The sequence below is a fragment of the Camelus ferus genome, chromosome 21 (assembly GCF_009834535.1).
Source record: "Camelus ferus isolate YT-003-E chromosome 21, BCGSAC_Cfer_1.0, whole genome shotgun sequence".
Lineage (NCBI taxonomy): Eukaryota > Metazoa > Chordata > Mammalia > Artiodactyla > Camelidae > Camelus > Camelus ferus.
In genome coordinates this window covers 11,731,605-11,745,424 of record NC_045716.1, presented here as the reverse complement: position 1 = coordinate 11,745,424, position 13,820 = coordinate 11,731,605, and the positions used below count along the sequence as shown (strand labels likewise).

The following is a 13,820-nucleotide window of genomic DNA, read 5'->3' as shown; positions in this document are numbered from 1 at the left end:
TTCTAATTTGTGAGATAAATCTGGTACTTTTTTGTTTCTATAATGTTGACCTCACATGAGAAAAACAGTTCTTTAAAAGAAAATCACATCTTCTACATTCTAAGGTTTTGGTAGAAATTAGACTGTTATAAACAGGTTTTTCCTTTGTTGAATAATGTTAACAAAATTAAAATTTACTTATTGGCATGTAATAATAAGGTAATTTTAGTTTCAAACTAATTAATTATACTAGAAGAAATGAATGTTATGTAATCATACGAGCTAATTAAGAAACGTTTATTATCATACAAAGAATACTTTAACAGAATAGCTGATGACCACTGATTAAAATTTGTAATGGCAAAAGCAAATACTTACAGAAATTGAATTTTTAGGTACTGGCTATGAAATTTTATCTACTAATAGTTTGCTATCAACTCTTGGCAACAGTTCAGTGCTATCTGGTAAGAGATTTAAGGGTTAACAGAACATCCAACTAGTTGGGTAGAATAAATTGTGGGCCCCTCAAAGTCCATTTGTTCCAAATAAATTCCTTCACTAACTTGCCAAAGTATCACTCTCTTATACTACCTGGGCTAAAATTTTATTCATTACTCTCTCAGTATATATTGTTCCTCACTTAACCCCAAGGGTTTTAATCTTGAAAATTCATATATTTCTTAAGAAGAGTAGTATACAGCCTCTGTCTGTGATAACCACATATCAGAGAACAACAGAATACAGTAAAATACTGGGCTGGCTGTCAGCTTGCTTTATTTCAGCTCTCTCAGTCATAAACAATGTGGGACAGCAATTCAAGGACACAGGTCATTTGGTTTCAACTTTCTCTAGCTCACCACATAATCCTCATTCTCATTCTGCCAACTACATTGTCTTTATGTTCACCTACTAACTACCTAGTCTTAATTATTCTAACTTGCAAACTCCTAGTTACCAAAGCAAATACATATATACTATTTGTAGAAATACTTCAAACATGGAGGAATTATCTTTAGATGATAATTATCTTTAAAATGCATTATGTTAAAGAATTTACAAATTAAACTTTTAAAGATTCAGGAGAGAAAAATGGACAAAGGCTTCAAATAGGCACTTCATGTTATTAGCCATACCTAAAGGCCAATACACACAAACAGGTATTTAATTTAATTATTAGGGAGAGGCAAGTTAAAACCACAAATGAGATACCACCAGGCTACAGTTGAACAGACTGGATGTCCAGATATGCTGGTGATGCAGAACAGCTGGAACTTTTGCACATTGCTGGTAGGACTAAAAACTGCCACAACTACTTTGGAAAACAGATTGGAATTATTTCTAAAGCCACATACATGCATACTCTGTGACCCAGCAATTCTGCTCCTACGTATGTGTCTAATAGAAATGAGTAAATATGTTCAGTAAATGAAAGGTTTAAGAATGTTCATAGGAGCATTATTTATAATAGCCCTTCTCCCTTAAAAAACAAATAAAAACAACCACCCTACTATCAATCAATAGCAGAAAGGAAAAACAGTGGTATATTTACACAGCAATAAAAAACACACTTCTGTACACAACATAGATGAATCTCACATTTATAATATAGGGCAAAAGAAACAAGAATCTATTTACAAAAAGATGAAAACCAAGCAAAGTTAATCTATGGTGATAAAAGAAAGAACAGAAACCACTTTGGAGAAGGTGGAGATGACTGGGAGGTAGCAGAAGGACTTCTAGGTACCAGGAATATTCTATTTCCTTATATGAGTGAGAACGACACAAGGGTGCTCACTTTGAAAATTCACTGTACTATAAATACTTACAATTTGTGTGTTTTTCTTTATGTATACTTCAAAAAAGGCTATTAAAAATAATACAAAATGCATATATATTATACCTGGTATGGGAAAAAACTTAGTGTCTTTTTAGGTTTCACATATTAATATACTTAACATCTATACTAGCTACTTTTAATGTATATCTGCTATAAACTGAATTACATTCTTCCAAAATTCGTATGTTGAAGCCCCAACCCCAAATGTCACTGCATTTGGAGATAGGGTTAAATGAAGTTAACAAGGGTAGAATTCTGAACCCATAAGATTATGAACCTTGTAAGAAGGGACACTAGAGCACTTCTGGGTGCTAGTTCCTACCCTACTCCTCTGTCATGTGAGGATGTGAGGACACATTAAGTGGCCTTCTGCAAGCCAGGAAGAAAGACCTCACCAGAATCAAACTGCCTGCACCTTGACCTTAGACTTCCTAGCTTCCAGAACTATGAGAAAATATATTTCTGTTTTTAAGCCACCCAGTCTGTGGTATTTTGTTATGACAGCCTGGGCAGACTAACACAAGGTCCTAGAGAACGTGGCCCAAATAGAACGCATTTAGATTCAGACAAATTTTGTATGCAGTGTGGACAGCAATGGACCCTGCCCCCTTAAGAGCAATGCAAAGGTAAGGGGAAGACTATCTACGCCTCCACTGTTCAATGCTGTAGCCACAAACTACTGTGGCTAGTTAAATTTAATTTAAAATTCAGGTTCTCGTTCCCAACAGCCACATTTCAAGTATTCAGTTGCCACATGGGTTGGAAGAGCAGAAAGAGAACACTTTATTCACTGTAGAAAGTCTGGAGGACAATACTACGTATGGATCCAGGTGGGAATATGCTTAGAATTAGCTTCCAAATAAAACTTTTCTGATTAGAAATCACGATATTTAAAAAAGAGTTTGCACAAGATAGGAGGTACACTTAACCAACAGAAAGTTCAAAAGAAAGAAGAAATGATAGAATGTTAGTTGTTAAAGGCTCATAAGAGGAGGGTAGTATGTGTAAAACTGGCCCTGAATCACTTTACAGTAACATTCTTAACTTTGCAGCCTAAAGCTATTTGATTTTACTCTACCTAATCCCAGGGAAAGGTATATTTAATTCGTTTTTCTTAACTATATACAATTTAAGTTGTTATGACTAAAACAATAAGATAAATAATATTTCATGATTGTAGACTCCATATATAAAAATCTAAACTCATAAGCTGTTTCTATATTAGCATAAAAATAAATTAAGACAAACAAACTGTAATTTACCATTTAGCAACTCAATGAGTGCAGGGATTATCCCAGATTTGGCTAGCAATGCAGCACAAGAGTCATCCATAGATACAGTTCCAATCATTATAACCACTTCTAAAACAAGGTCATCTTCTGCAGCACCTAGTAAAGTCAAATCATAGAAAGCTTTAATTGAAGTGCCCTGATACAAACCTTTTTATATTGCCAAAACCAAGCCACAGAAAAGATACTGAAAGCTATTAAATCAGTTCTTATGAATCCTTAACACACTTATAAATTTGTCCTTTTCCCAAAATTCCATGTTCCCTGATGACAGTTTATGGTGAAAGGGGCGGCAGAAAAGTGGAAATAAGTCTGGAAATACAAATGAATGACAAAGTAAACAAGGAAAACAGAAGAGTCATTTGAATACTTCAAAGAACTTTACGTGTGCGTGCGCACTCATGTGTAGAGGGGGATGGTGTCTGGTAATCTAAAGAAGGCAGGAAAAAAAAAAGAAGAAGGCAGAATAGGAAAGGGAAACTAATATTAAGAAAACAGATTGTTAGAGAAAAGAGTATATACGTATAAAAGGAGAACTAGTGACTGCCTTTCTGAGAGACAGAAAGGAGAAGTAGGTCTAGAACTAGAGGCGTGGGAAGAAAATGTGTTACCTACTATAATCATGGCAAAACACTGCTCTAGCAGCCTTCCCTACAACGTAAAGAAATAACTTAATGATTACGCATAAGTGAAATATTTAGCACAGACCTGGCTTTAGTTTATCCTTGAGGTACGGAACCAGCTTGTACTCCTTAAGAACCAATTCCCAGTCTAAGTCTGGAATGGTCAAATTTGCTAGAGTTCCTAGACATTCGATCACAAACTCCTCCTCTTCATCATTAGAGATCTGAGCTGCAAGGTCCCCAACATAATCCTGAATAAAACAATTTTATTTAAAATTTAAAATATGATTTTTGCAGAAGAATCAATCTAAATAATTTAACCCATAGGAAAAATAAGTATCAAATGTGATTCTCTTGTTTTAATAACCTTGAGGAGACTACGTTAAGGGAGACTATGGTGAACTGGTTTAAGGCAAGAAAACTAGAGTGAGGATAGAAAGGTTGGAGATAGGAATAATAACAGAAAAAGAATATTAAAACTTAGGTTGAGATTTCTGGAAGCTAAACTTACAAGGTAGTTGATAACAGAAGGACCAATTTGGGTCATGAGTTAATATTTGATAAGAGCTCAGTAAGAGTTCTAATTCCAAGTGTAGCACTTTAAAGCTTCGATTCTCAGGCTATTTTTATAGACAGAAAGCCAAAAACTGTACTTACAATAAATAAATTTTTAGTTGGTCCATCATGCTGGGAAATGTTTCTAATCATTTTCATCAGCAATGGGTCCTTGAACTTCAGAGCCCTCTTCATGAGCATTTTCAGCCCATTTCCTAGTAACAAAAATAAAACTCCCCTAATAAAATTAAGGGTCATTTAAATTTAATGATTTTTAATTTATAGTTCTCAAAGAAAACCCCAGTTTACACACAGAAAATGCATAAATCTTGGGTACAAAATTGGTTAATTTTAATAAATGTACGTCCCTATGAATTCATATCCAGAGTAAGATACAGAATATTTCCATTTAGTCCAGAAAGTTCCCTTGTGCCCCTTCCCAGTCAAACTTATCCCCCAAATACAATTACTCTTCTTTTCTCCTCCTTTTCCTCTTCCTCCTCTTCCTCTTTTCCTTATTTTTGCTTTTTAAACACAGATTAGCTTTGCTTCTTCTAGAATTTCACATAAATGGAAACACACAGTATGTATTCTTTTGTGTATGAAAATATGTACCACAAATTTTAAAAATGTAAATACCTTTTGACCAAGAAAAACTGTACACCTAGGAATTTATTCTAAGAATATAAAATGGAGATGTGAGGATTCAGAGAAAGGAAAATTGCTGCAGCATTGCTTGTAACAGAAAAGGAGCGGCAATACACTATCCAAACTAGCAGATTAAACTATGGGAAATCCCTTAATGGATTATTTTGCAGCGATTAGCAATTGTATTTTATAAAAGCATTCAGTCACATGAAAATGATAGTCAGATATTATTAACTTAAAAAAAGCTTAAAAAAAAGTCACCATATATTTTTAAATTAACTATATGCAAAAGCAATGTATCAAAGTTTTATCTGATTATCTTTGGATAGTGAGGGTAAAATTTTAATTTTTTTTCCTATTTGCTCATTTGTACTTTTTATAATGAACATGCATACTTTTCAAATAAGAAAAAGCTATTGAGCAGACTCTAAAATATCCTAATCCACAAGTCATTTTATGTAGGTATTAGAAAAATGAATACCTAATACATTTGTATTGTAACATCTTACACTGTAACAGATTGCTTTGCAAATAAAAAGTTTTGTTTTATATAGAAAATGTTTTTAAAAATGAAATTTCAATTTGGGGTAACTGATTAAATGGTTTGTAAACTATTACTGAAGGGTAAGTATGTTTTACTCATGATGTAAGAATTTTCTGAGTGTTTTTAAGGATTATATTTAAGGATTATACCTATAATTTAAAAAACTATCTGAAAATAGGATTTACGTATTTACTTTAATTATTAATTCCTAGGTTATCTATTAAGCTCAAAGGCACTAACCTTCACAGATAAGCTGTACATTCCTTTTATTAGCAGCAAGATTAATGCAGAAAGAAATGAGTTCCAAGTCTATTCGTTCATCTGAACATTCAAAGAGCATCTTCATTAACTAGCAAGAAGCACAGGACAAATTTTACTCAAAAAAACCCCCCAAAACACACAAAAAACAGAAGCAATATTTTATTACAATGTGTTATCTTAGTTTGTATGTTGGAAATAATATAATTACATTTTCAACATAGAAATGGTAGACTTTATTGAATAACAGAATAAATAAATGCTTAATGGATTATTAGATGATCAGCAATAAATGTAAATATCCAAGGACAGTGGAGAATATAGGATAAATATTAGATAAAACCTTTGCATTTAAGGAATTTAAAATACTGTATGGAAGTAGAACATTCTGAGCAAAGAAAATAGCTTGTGCAGAGGTTACATGGCGGGAGAAACGTCATTCTTTTCAAGAACTGGAACAAGTCAAGTATGGTTGGAAATAGGGTAAGAAAATGTGGCAAAACCATCCAAAGGGCTAGAGGAAAAGTCCAGGTAAGATGTTGGCTGCCTGGATTAGGTAGGGCAGTGGGGATATAGATAATAAGGATGCATCAGAGATATATGCAGGAAAGAGAGTCAAACTGGGATTTAATAACTGGCTAGACTATGGCAAAGATGAAATAATCTTAATTTATTGGATATACATTTAACAGATTGTGCTACCTATCTATATATTAACTGTCAATTAAAATTAAACTACAAATTAATAAAAATGTAGGTGATAATCCTTTAATGTAAATACATAATAGTACGTTTTTCATACTCTAATTAAACACCTACTATAGATTCTTCCAAACTTCTACTTTTTAATATAAAGCTATATTGATATAAGCTTTTTTATAATAACAAAAATCTATTTGTTATATCAAAGCAATGCTTAGTAAGGCAAAATATCTGTTGCTATTTATTTGAAATTAACCTCGTACTATGAAATTTGCCCTTAAAAATGGTATTACAGGTGATTTGTTAGAAGCTGAGGTTTTGCTTTGCTTTGCTTTTGTAATTTCCATGTTAAGTCCCGTGGTATAATAATCAGGAGCTAGCTTTTTAAAAAATAGTGCATGGTTTGAAATCTTATCCAATCCCCACAACTGAAAATCATGAGAAATCAGGACCAAATGAGAATGAAATATATCATGATATAGAATTAGCTTTTCATAATAAGAAAGAGAAACAATTCAATTTTAATTAAAGCATTTACATTTTAAAATAATACTTTAGTTAAAACTCCCCATGCAACATTATGTCTTTAATTTGATTGCTACTCATAGCACTTCAAAAGTAAGTGTAATTACTGACAACTAGGAAATATTAAAACTAGATTTGCTCTGTTTTAACTATGTCCATTGTCATCTTTTACTAATTTAACAGGAAGGCACTAAAAGGACTTCAGTCTGTGCAGTGAAGAGGCAATAGTGTTCAATCAGACAAGTCCCATATTGAGTATCAGATACCAAAGACCCAGGACTGAAATCACTGTGTCTAGACTCTCTGGCACCTGACTTCACTTATTTACCAGTGACCAGAGGCCAACCCCCACAGCTCTCTGTATTCACATACACCTCTACCACCCCCACCCCCCTACCCAAACATCTTTGAATGATTATGGCAGAACTCTGCATGCCTCAGGAATCTCTTCTGACTGGCTACTCCCTAACTCTGCTGTTTGAAGTGATGCTCTGGTTTCTGAACTTCAGCAGATAATGGCAGGCAGGAGCAAAGGGGGCTGTCAGAAAGGACGTTTACCAGCATTCAGCTAAAAAGAAGCATGTAGATCAAAGAGGGGCCAAATAGGACAACTGTGGTGGAAAACATGTGGATTACTATGAAGATTCTTGCACACTGTTCTAGGGTAAAATATTAAATAACACCATGACATCATTACCTAAACATGTACTTTGATTGGCCATTCTATTACCAATAAATACTTTTATAAGCATCTGGATGGCATTTGCACCTATTTAAACAAAACATGCATCTTAGAGGTCTAAATAACAATGAACTGTTAATGTGTACTTTTAACTATTATTAGAATACAACCATTAACTCCTGGTTATCCCCAAGTATGCTTACCTAAAACAATTCACCCACTGAGGCCATTAAGATCATATATAAAGACTTGCTTTGGCCCCCAAATTTTACACAATAGTGGCTTAACAGAGGAAAAAAATTAGAATATATTGGATAATTAGAGGCAATAAAGTAAAGGAGAAGCAAAGCAACATAACATTGGGAGAGATTATGAGGCATGTTTAATTTATAATCACCTACTCTGAATGTTAAATAATTTACAAAAGCAAACACTAATCTAATTATAGGTTTACATTAGAGCATGTCACAATCTGTTTCCACGGAAGTCCAGCTCATTAAGACTGAGAAATCAATAGAATCATGTTTTTCCCCCAAGAAATCATAATCATGCACCACATACAACCTCATTAGGTTAATTTAATTTATGAAATGCTATTCCATGAGCACAATGTTAAGACATTGTTTATTTGGACTAATAAAATTCTGATGAAGAAATTTTTGGAAGCATAGGTTTATCATATAAAACACATATAAGGAAAGGAGTATTTAAATTGGACTCTGAGTGGTTCCAAAATAATGAAAAAGATTTGATATTTTACTAATGGCACCTTATTTTTGTACAGTGTTTTACAGTTTATAAAGCTCCTCTACATATATACATATATCTCATGCAGTCAAAGAATATGACCATACCTCACATTCTTTTTGATCACTGAAATAAGCATGAATGACAACTGAACCACTGTTTTTCTACTTTCAAAGTTATTTTAGGCTTCTCATTTGAAAAATTCATCTGCAACACTTGACAATCTTATTAAACAAAAATTAATATGCATAATTTCAAAGTGAACAGAGTATTACATTAACTCTAATATATTCAAAACCTCAAATATGGCTTTATTTAATAAGTAGGTTAACCAGCTGCCGTCACAAATGAATTTGAAGCTTTGCTAGTAATCACTTCAAGTAGCCATTACTTCTGAAAGAAGTATCTTTTTAATTCCTGCAGAAAGCTTGAAAATTTCAATTTAATCCCAGGGTTTTTTCCCCCCCATGTTTCTTTTATTTTACAATGTACTTCTTACAGTATACTTTATAATTGGCACTGGGTGTCAATTAAATCATGTCAACTTTTCCTTAAATATGTCAAAATCGAGCCTTATAAACTAGAAGTTATAGGTGGATAGCACTTTAGGAACAAATATATTCTAGAGTATCACTTGGTTTCTTAAATAAGGCCTCATACTAAAAACTTTCAGGATGTTTACATCATAATTTGTTAATACATCCTCACTTTTGTTACCAGGGCTGAGCTTTTAAAAAGGAAATACAATAAACAAAAAACCAAAAACATCGACCACTGAGTTTTGGAAAATTTTGTTCATGAAATACAGACCATAAATGTTCTGAAAACCCCCTTGCAGAAATGTTTGAAGTTAGAAAATTATCTGGCAAGAAAACAAGCATGAATATTGTCCTTGAAAAATCTACAGACAAAATCTTCAACTGCAATAATAACAATGTCTCAAAAGTAACCTAAGTAGGCTCTTGTTTCTGATTATTTATTTAAAATAACGTTTAATATTTTATATTTGAGACTATACATTCCAAAAGAGAAGGGTAACTCCTAATTTAGGATTCAACAAAATAAGTTTTTCTTCCCTTTTTAGTTTACATTTATTTCTCTTTAATGTTATTCTCTTTAAACCTAATCTGGATAAAAACAGTCAATCTCAGCAATTCTTTTATCCCTGCTTACCAATTCACATCCTGTAGGCAATGAAGTTCCTACAATCCTAAACGGGATTGGAAAAGGAACATCCTTTGCAACCGCAAAGCAAAAATCTTTGGAACATATGGAGTGAGACTGTAGTAAATCACCTGTAATCCCCCTTTGACATGGCTACTCTTTTACTGAAAACTTGTTTGACAAAGAGTTTGATTACACTTTACATGGACTATAGTCTGACATGCGTTATCTCTATAAGAAGCCTTGTCTTGTTAAGATAAAATATACTGTATATTCTTTGAATGACATCTATTTTCTATAAACAAGCAAGTTTTTTAATTACATGGAAAGTGTTAAAATTCTAGAATAGCAAATTCAATTTTTAGAACTGCCTTGTTAATTTGGGATGACTAGAAGGACGGTCAAAAGAATTAACAGAAAGAAAAAGTATGGTCTATTTTTTACTACATATTCATTATTTGTCAAATAATATATACTTAATAACTTACATTAGGCTAATAAGGAATTGCCTAGTCATCTTAAAAGATTTAATTAATGACTTACTATTCATATTCTTCTAAAGTGTCTTTCAAAGTGTCATTTTTATTGTATATTATACATCCTACAATTTTGCTTTTTGTAATTTAGAAAGCCATTTTATAAAAAATAATCTAATATTAAAAATCAGCCCAACTAGTATTCCAATCATCATATAGTATTCAAATGAGTAGAGCTCTGTAAATAATAAAGATTAATGGCACATTAGTGATTCTATGAATATAAATTCCCTAAAAGTTAAATCGTATCTGTATAGAATCTTTACCCTGATAACATAGTCCATGAAAAAAAAATCACTAAACTCCTTCAAGACAAACAGACCTAACATATGAAATATATCAAGCAACTGAGTTATAACAAAAATTTTTCTCGAGAATAGTGCTATAAAAATAAAAGAATTTTGATGATGTATTTTCCCATCTGAGAATGCAAAGCATTTAGAACCATCTGCCACAAACAAAATTAAAGGGCAAATGACAGAGTTGGGAAATGTCTGTAATATGACAAAGAGTTAAAATATTTATTTATATATACAGATCTTATTTAGTAATCCTAAAATATTGACATGCCAATGTAAAAATTAGCAAGGGACATATGAATGATTTATAACATAATAGGGATAACAAATATATGAAAAAAATGTTCAACCTCACCAATATTCATAGAAATGCAAATAAAAAGAAATAGAGACACTCCACTATAGTATCCAGTGTTGTTAACAGTGAAATGTTAGTTGGAAATATCTCATGTCTTCTTAGAAGGTAATTTGGCCAGATTGTGTCAAATACACAAACGTTCATACCTTTGGATCTAGTAATTCTACTTTCAGGAATTTAAACTAAAGAGAAAGTCAGAGATGTGGATAAGCTTTTACATACTGTGATATATACTTCACATTATTTCATTTGCTTACATATGTTTACTTGTAACAGTTTTTATGTGATAAACTAGAAAAAACTAAACATAATTTAATGTTTAAATTATGGTACATTTATGCAATACAATATTATATGACTATTAGAAATAATTTCTGAAGAATGTTCAATGACATGGGAGAGTAGTTCATAATCTATTAAGTAAATAAAGCAATATATAACTACATATGGCATATAATCTCAATACATTATTTTTTAATTATGTAGAAGAAAATGTACCAAAATGTTAAATGGTTATCTCTGGGTTTGGGATAACAGAACGTTATCTTCATTTTTATACTGTTCTGTACTTTCCAGATTTTGTATAACAAATTTATATTACTTTTCAAGATGGATTTTTTAAAGGAAAAAGCTATCTGGCAAATCAAGAGAAGAAAATGAAAAACATACTTTTTGAATGCCTTTTTAAAAAAACACTTAAGCCACTTACCTGTGGTATACAGTCAGTATATGCAAACATTGATTTAAAGCGGTCATCCATACTTATGTGGTAAAGAACACACATTGCTATTTGTTTGTAGTTTTCATTGCCTAGAAATAAGAAATCATGGATATGGTGAGATTTTATATTATGCATGCCTTGCATGGGATGACCATAAGCAAATTAATTTTTTTGTACAACACACTAAATTACTGCATTAAAACTTTTAAACTCCTAAATCAAAAAATTTCTTATATAACCCTAAATTTAGAAATTATTTTGAGCTCCTCATTTCAGTTCCAAAGTTTGGAGCACACTATCTGTGAAAAATCACTAATTTCCAGGAATATATGTATTTTGCAAGGTGTTTTTTTGGAAAAAAATTAACCACCAGCCCACCATAAAGTAGATTTAACCATTGGCCTCCCTATCCTTACTGTTTTATCAAAATATATGATTAATACATTTTACTGACAGTAATGTTTTAGAAGCAGTAAACATAGTAACAATGTATTAGAAATTGTAAACAAAGAAGTATTTTTAATTCCTATGAATCAGACACTAGAAAAATAACATAAATGATAGAAGAATTAGAATAGTATTTGCAACATTACAAAAAATATGTGACTACAAAATGCTAAAGGGTATAAACTAAGCGTAGTCTAAGGATTGTCTCAGAACTTCTAAGGTAAGATTACTCTAGTTTTATACACCTTGAAACAGAAAAAAGAAAAGTGAATAATGTATCTTAGATCTGTAGATATATCTTAGATTCTTGTACTCCTCCTACAAGCTTTCTGACAGACCATATTTCAAGGACCTATTTATGATCTCAAAGTCAGTGGCTAGACTAGAAAGAGTGAGAAAAGTTGTTTAGCCAAAAAATTTCTTTTTGAAAATTTTGGGCTATGAGAAGTCCTTGGAGATATCTGAAGTTTAAAAAAAAAAAATCTAGCATATAAGTAAATGTAGCTGATAAATAATATATCAAGAAAATTTTAAATATATTTTAACACAGAGGATAAATTCAGCACCTTTATCCTTGTGTCTACCATAGTAAAAAAATTTCTAAATACTTAAGAGTTTTTTCAAAAAACTATTTTATGTTCTTACCTAATTTTTTTCAGATATTAGGCACATCTTTAAAAGGTGGCTAGAAATTCTTAGAGGACAAACTTTGGTATTCTCACAGGCTTAGTATAGCACATGGAAGTTTCTCAATAAATATCTGCTGATTGATTCAGTTTTTAGTATTTAAAAAACATGGTGACAATAGTTAACAATACTGTATTGTATATTTGAAAATTGCTAACAGAGTAATCTTAAAAGTTCCCACCACCAGAAAAAAAAGCAAAGTAATTATGTGAGGTGATAGATGTGGTAACTAACCTTAGAGTGGTAACCTTATAGTTAACTAACCTTATATATTTTATAATATACACATATATCAAATCATTATACCTTAAACTTATATTCTGCTATATGTCAATTAGATCTCAAGAAAGCTGGAAAAAAACCAATGTTATATTTTTAAAAATCAGAGGCTAAAACTAAAAAAGCAAGCACATTTAGTCAAGGACAGAAATTACTGGTTCTACAAGATCTTCATATTTGACACAGAAGTGTTTTAAGTGAAAGTTTCCAGGGGTCTTTTGCAAGTAAACGGAAAAAATATAGTGACGCTTTCTCTAGCCTCTTGTTTTCCTGCAGCTGATATGTTAGATAACAATATCTCATGTGGTAAGGAAGAACAATGTGCATCTTCAAAGCAATCTGTCAAATAAATGTTTTCATCCCTATGTTTCAGATGAGGAACCCAACACTTAGAGAAAAATAAATACTTGCTACACAGCCTTGTAAGCAGTTGAGCAGGTATTTAAACACAGGCCTCTCTGATCTCCACATCTTCACCAGAGGTCAAGTTATATACACCAGAGGTATATTATAATATATCTCAAATAATTTTCTATCTAAGGTGAAACAGTCTTTCAAGTAAGATATTATGATCAGATATAAAAGACTGACATACACTGACATATGATAGACTAAAACACATTTTTAAAACAGAATTTTTTAAAATAAAGACTTTTGCATCTTCTAAAATCGGCTAAAGCCTATTTCCTATGGCTTTCAGTATCAGTGTAAAAAAGAATCATTGGGATTAAAAAAAAACAATAAAACCTAGCATATGTTTGTCAGATGAATACATATTAGTAAACATTTTCATTTTAACTAAAAATATCTATGAATTCACTAACTCAACCACTTGTACAATAACATATGCAGGAACTGTATTTTATATGTGAAATAATAAATACTTATTTTATCTGATATTTTATGCCTTCTTCTCTATAGCATTATACTTTATAAACAA

At 31.6% G+C, this 13,820-nt stretch overlaps 1 protein-coding gene across 3 annotated transcripts in view; it reads right to left on the bottom strand.

Moving 5' to 3' along the window:
- Positions 1–13,820, bottom strand: part of KIFAP3 (kinesin associated protein 3) — a 128,018-nt gene that overhangs the window by 48,144 nt on the left and 66,054 nt on the right. For all 3 annotated transcript variants that reach the window (XM_014555981.2, XM_006173233.2, XM_032463764.1), the window contains 5 exons: positions 11,456–11,556; positions 5,716–5,824; positions 4,386–4,498; positions 3,814–3,979; positions 3,079–3,204 (listed from right to left, as the gene is read on the bottom strand). In XM_014555981.2, coding sequence (XP_014411467.1) covers positions 3,079–3,204; positions 3,814–3,979; positions 4,386–4,498; positions 5,716–5,824; positions 11,456–11,556 — 615 coding nt within the window. The remainder of the gene's footprint in view (positions 1–3,078; positions 3,205–3,813; positions 3,980–4,385; positions 4,499–5,715; positions 5,825–11,455; positions 11,557–13,820) is intronic.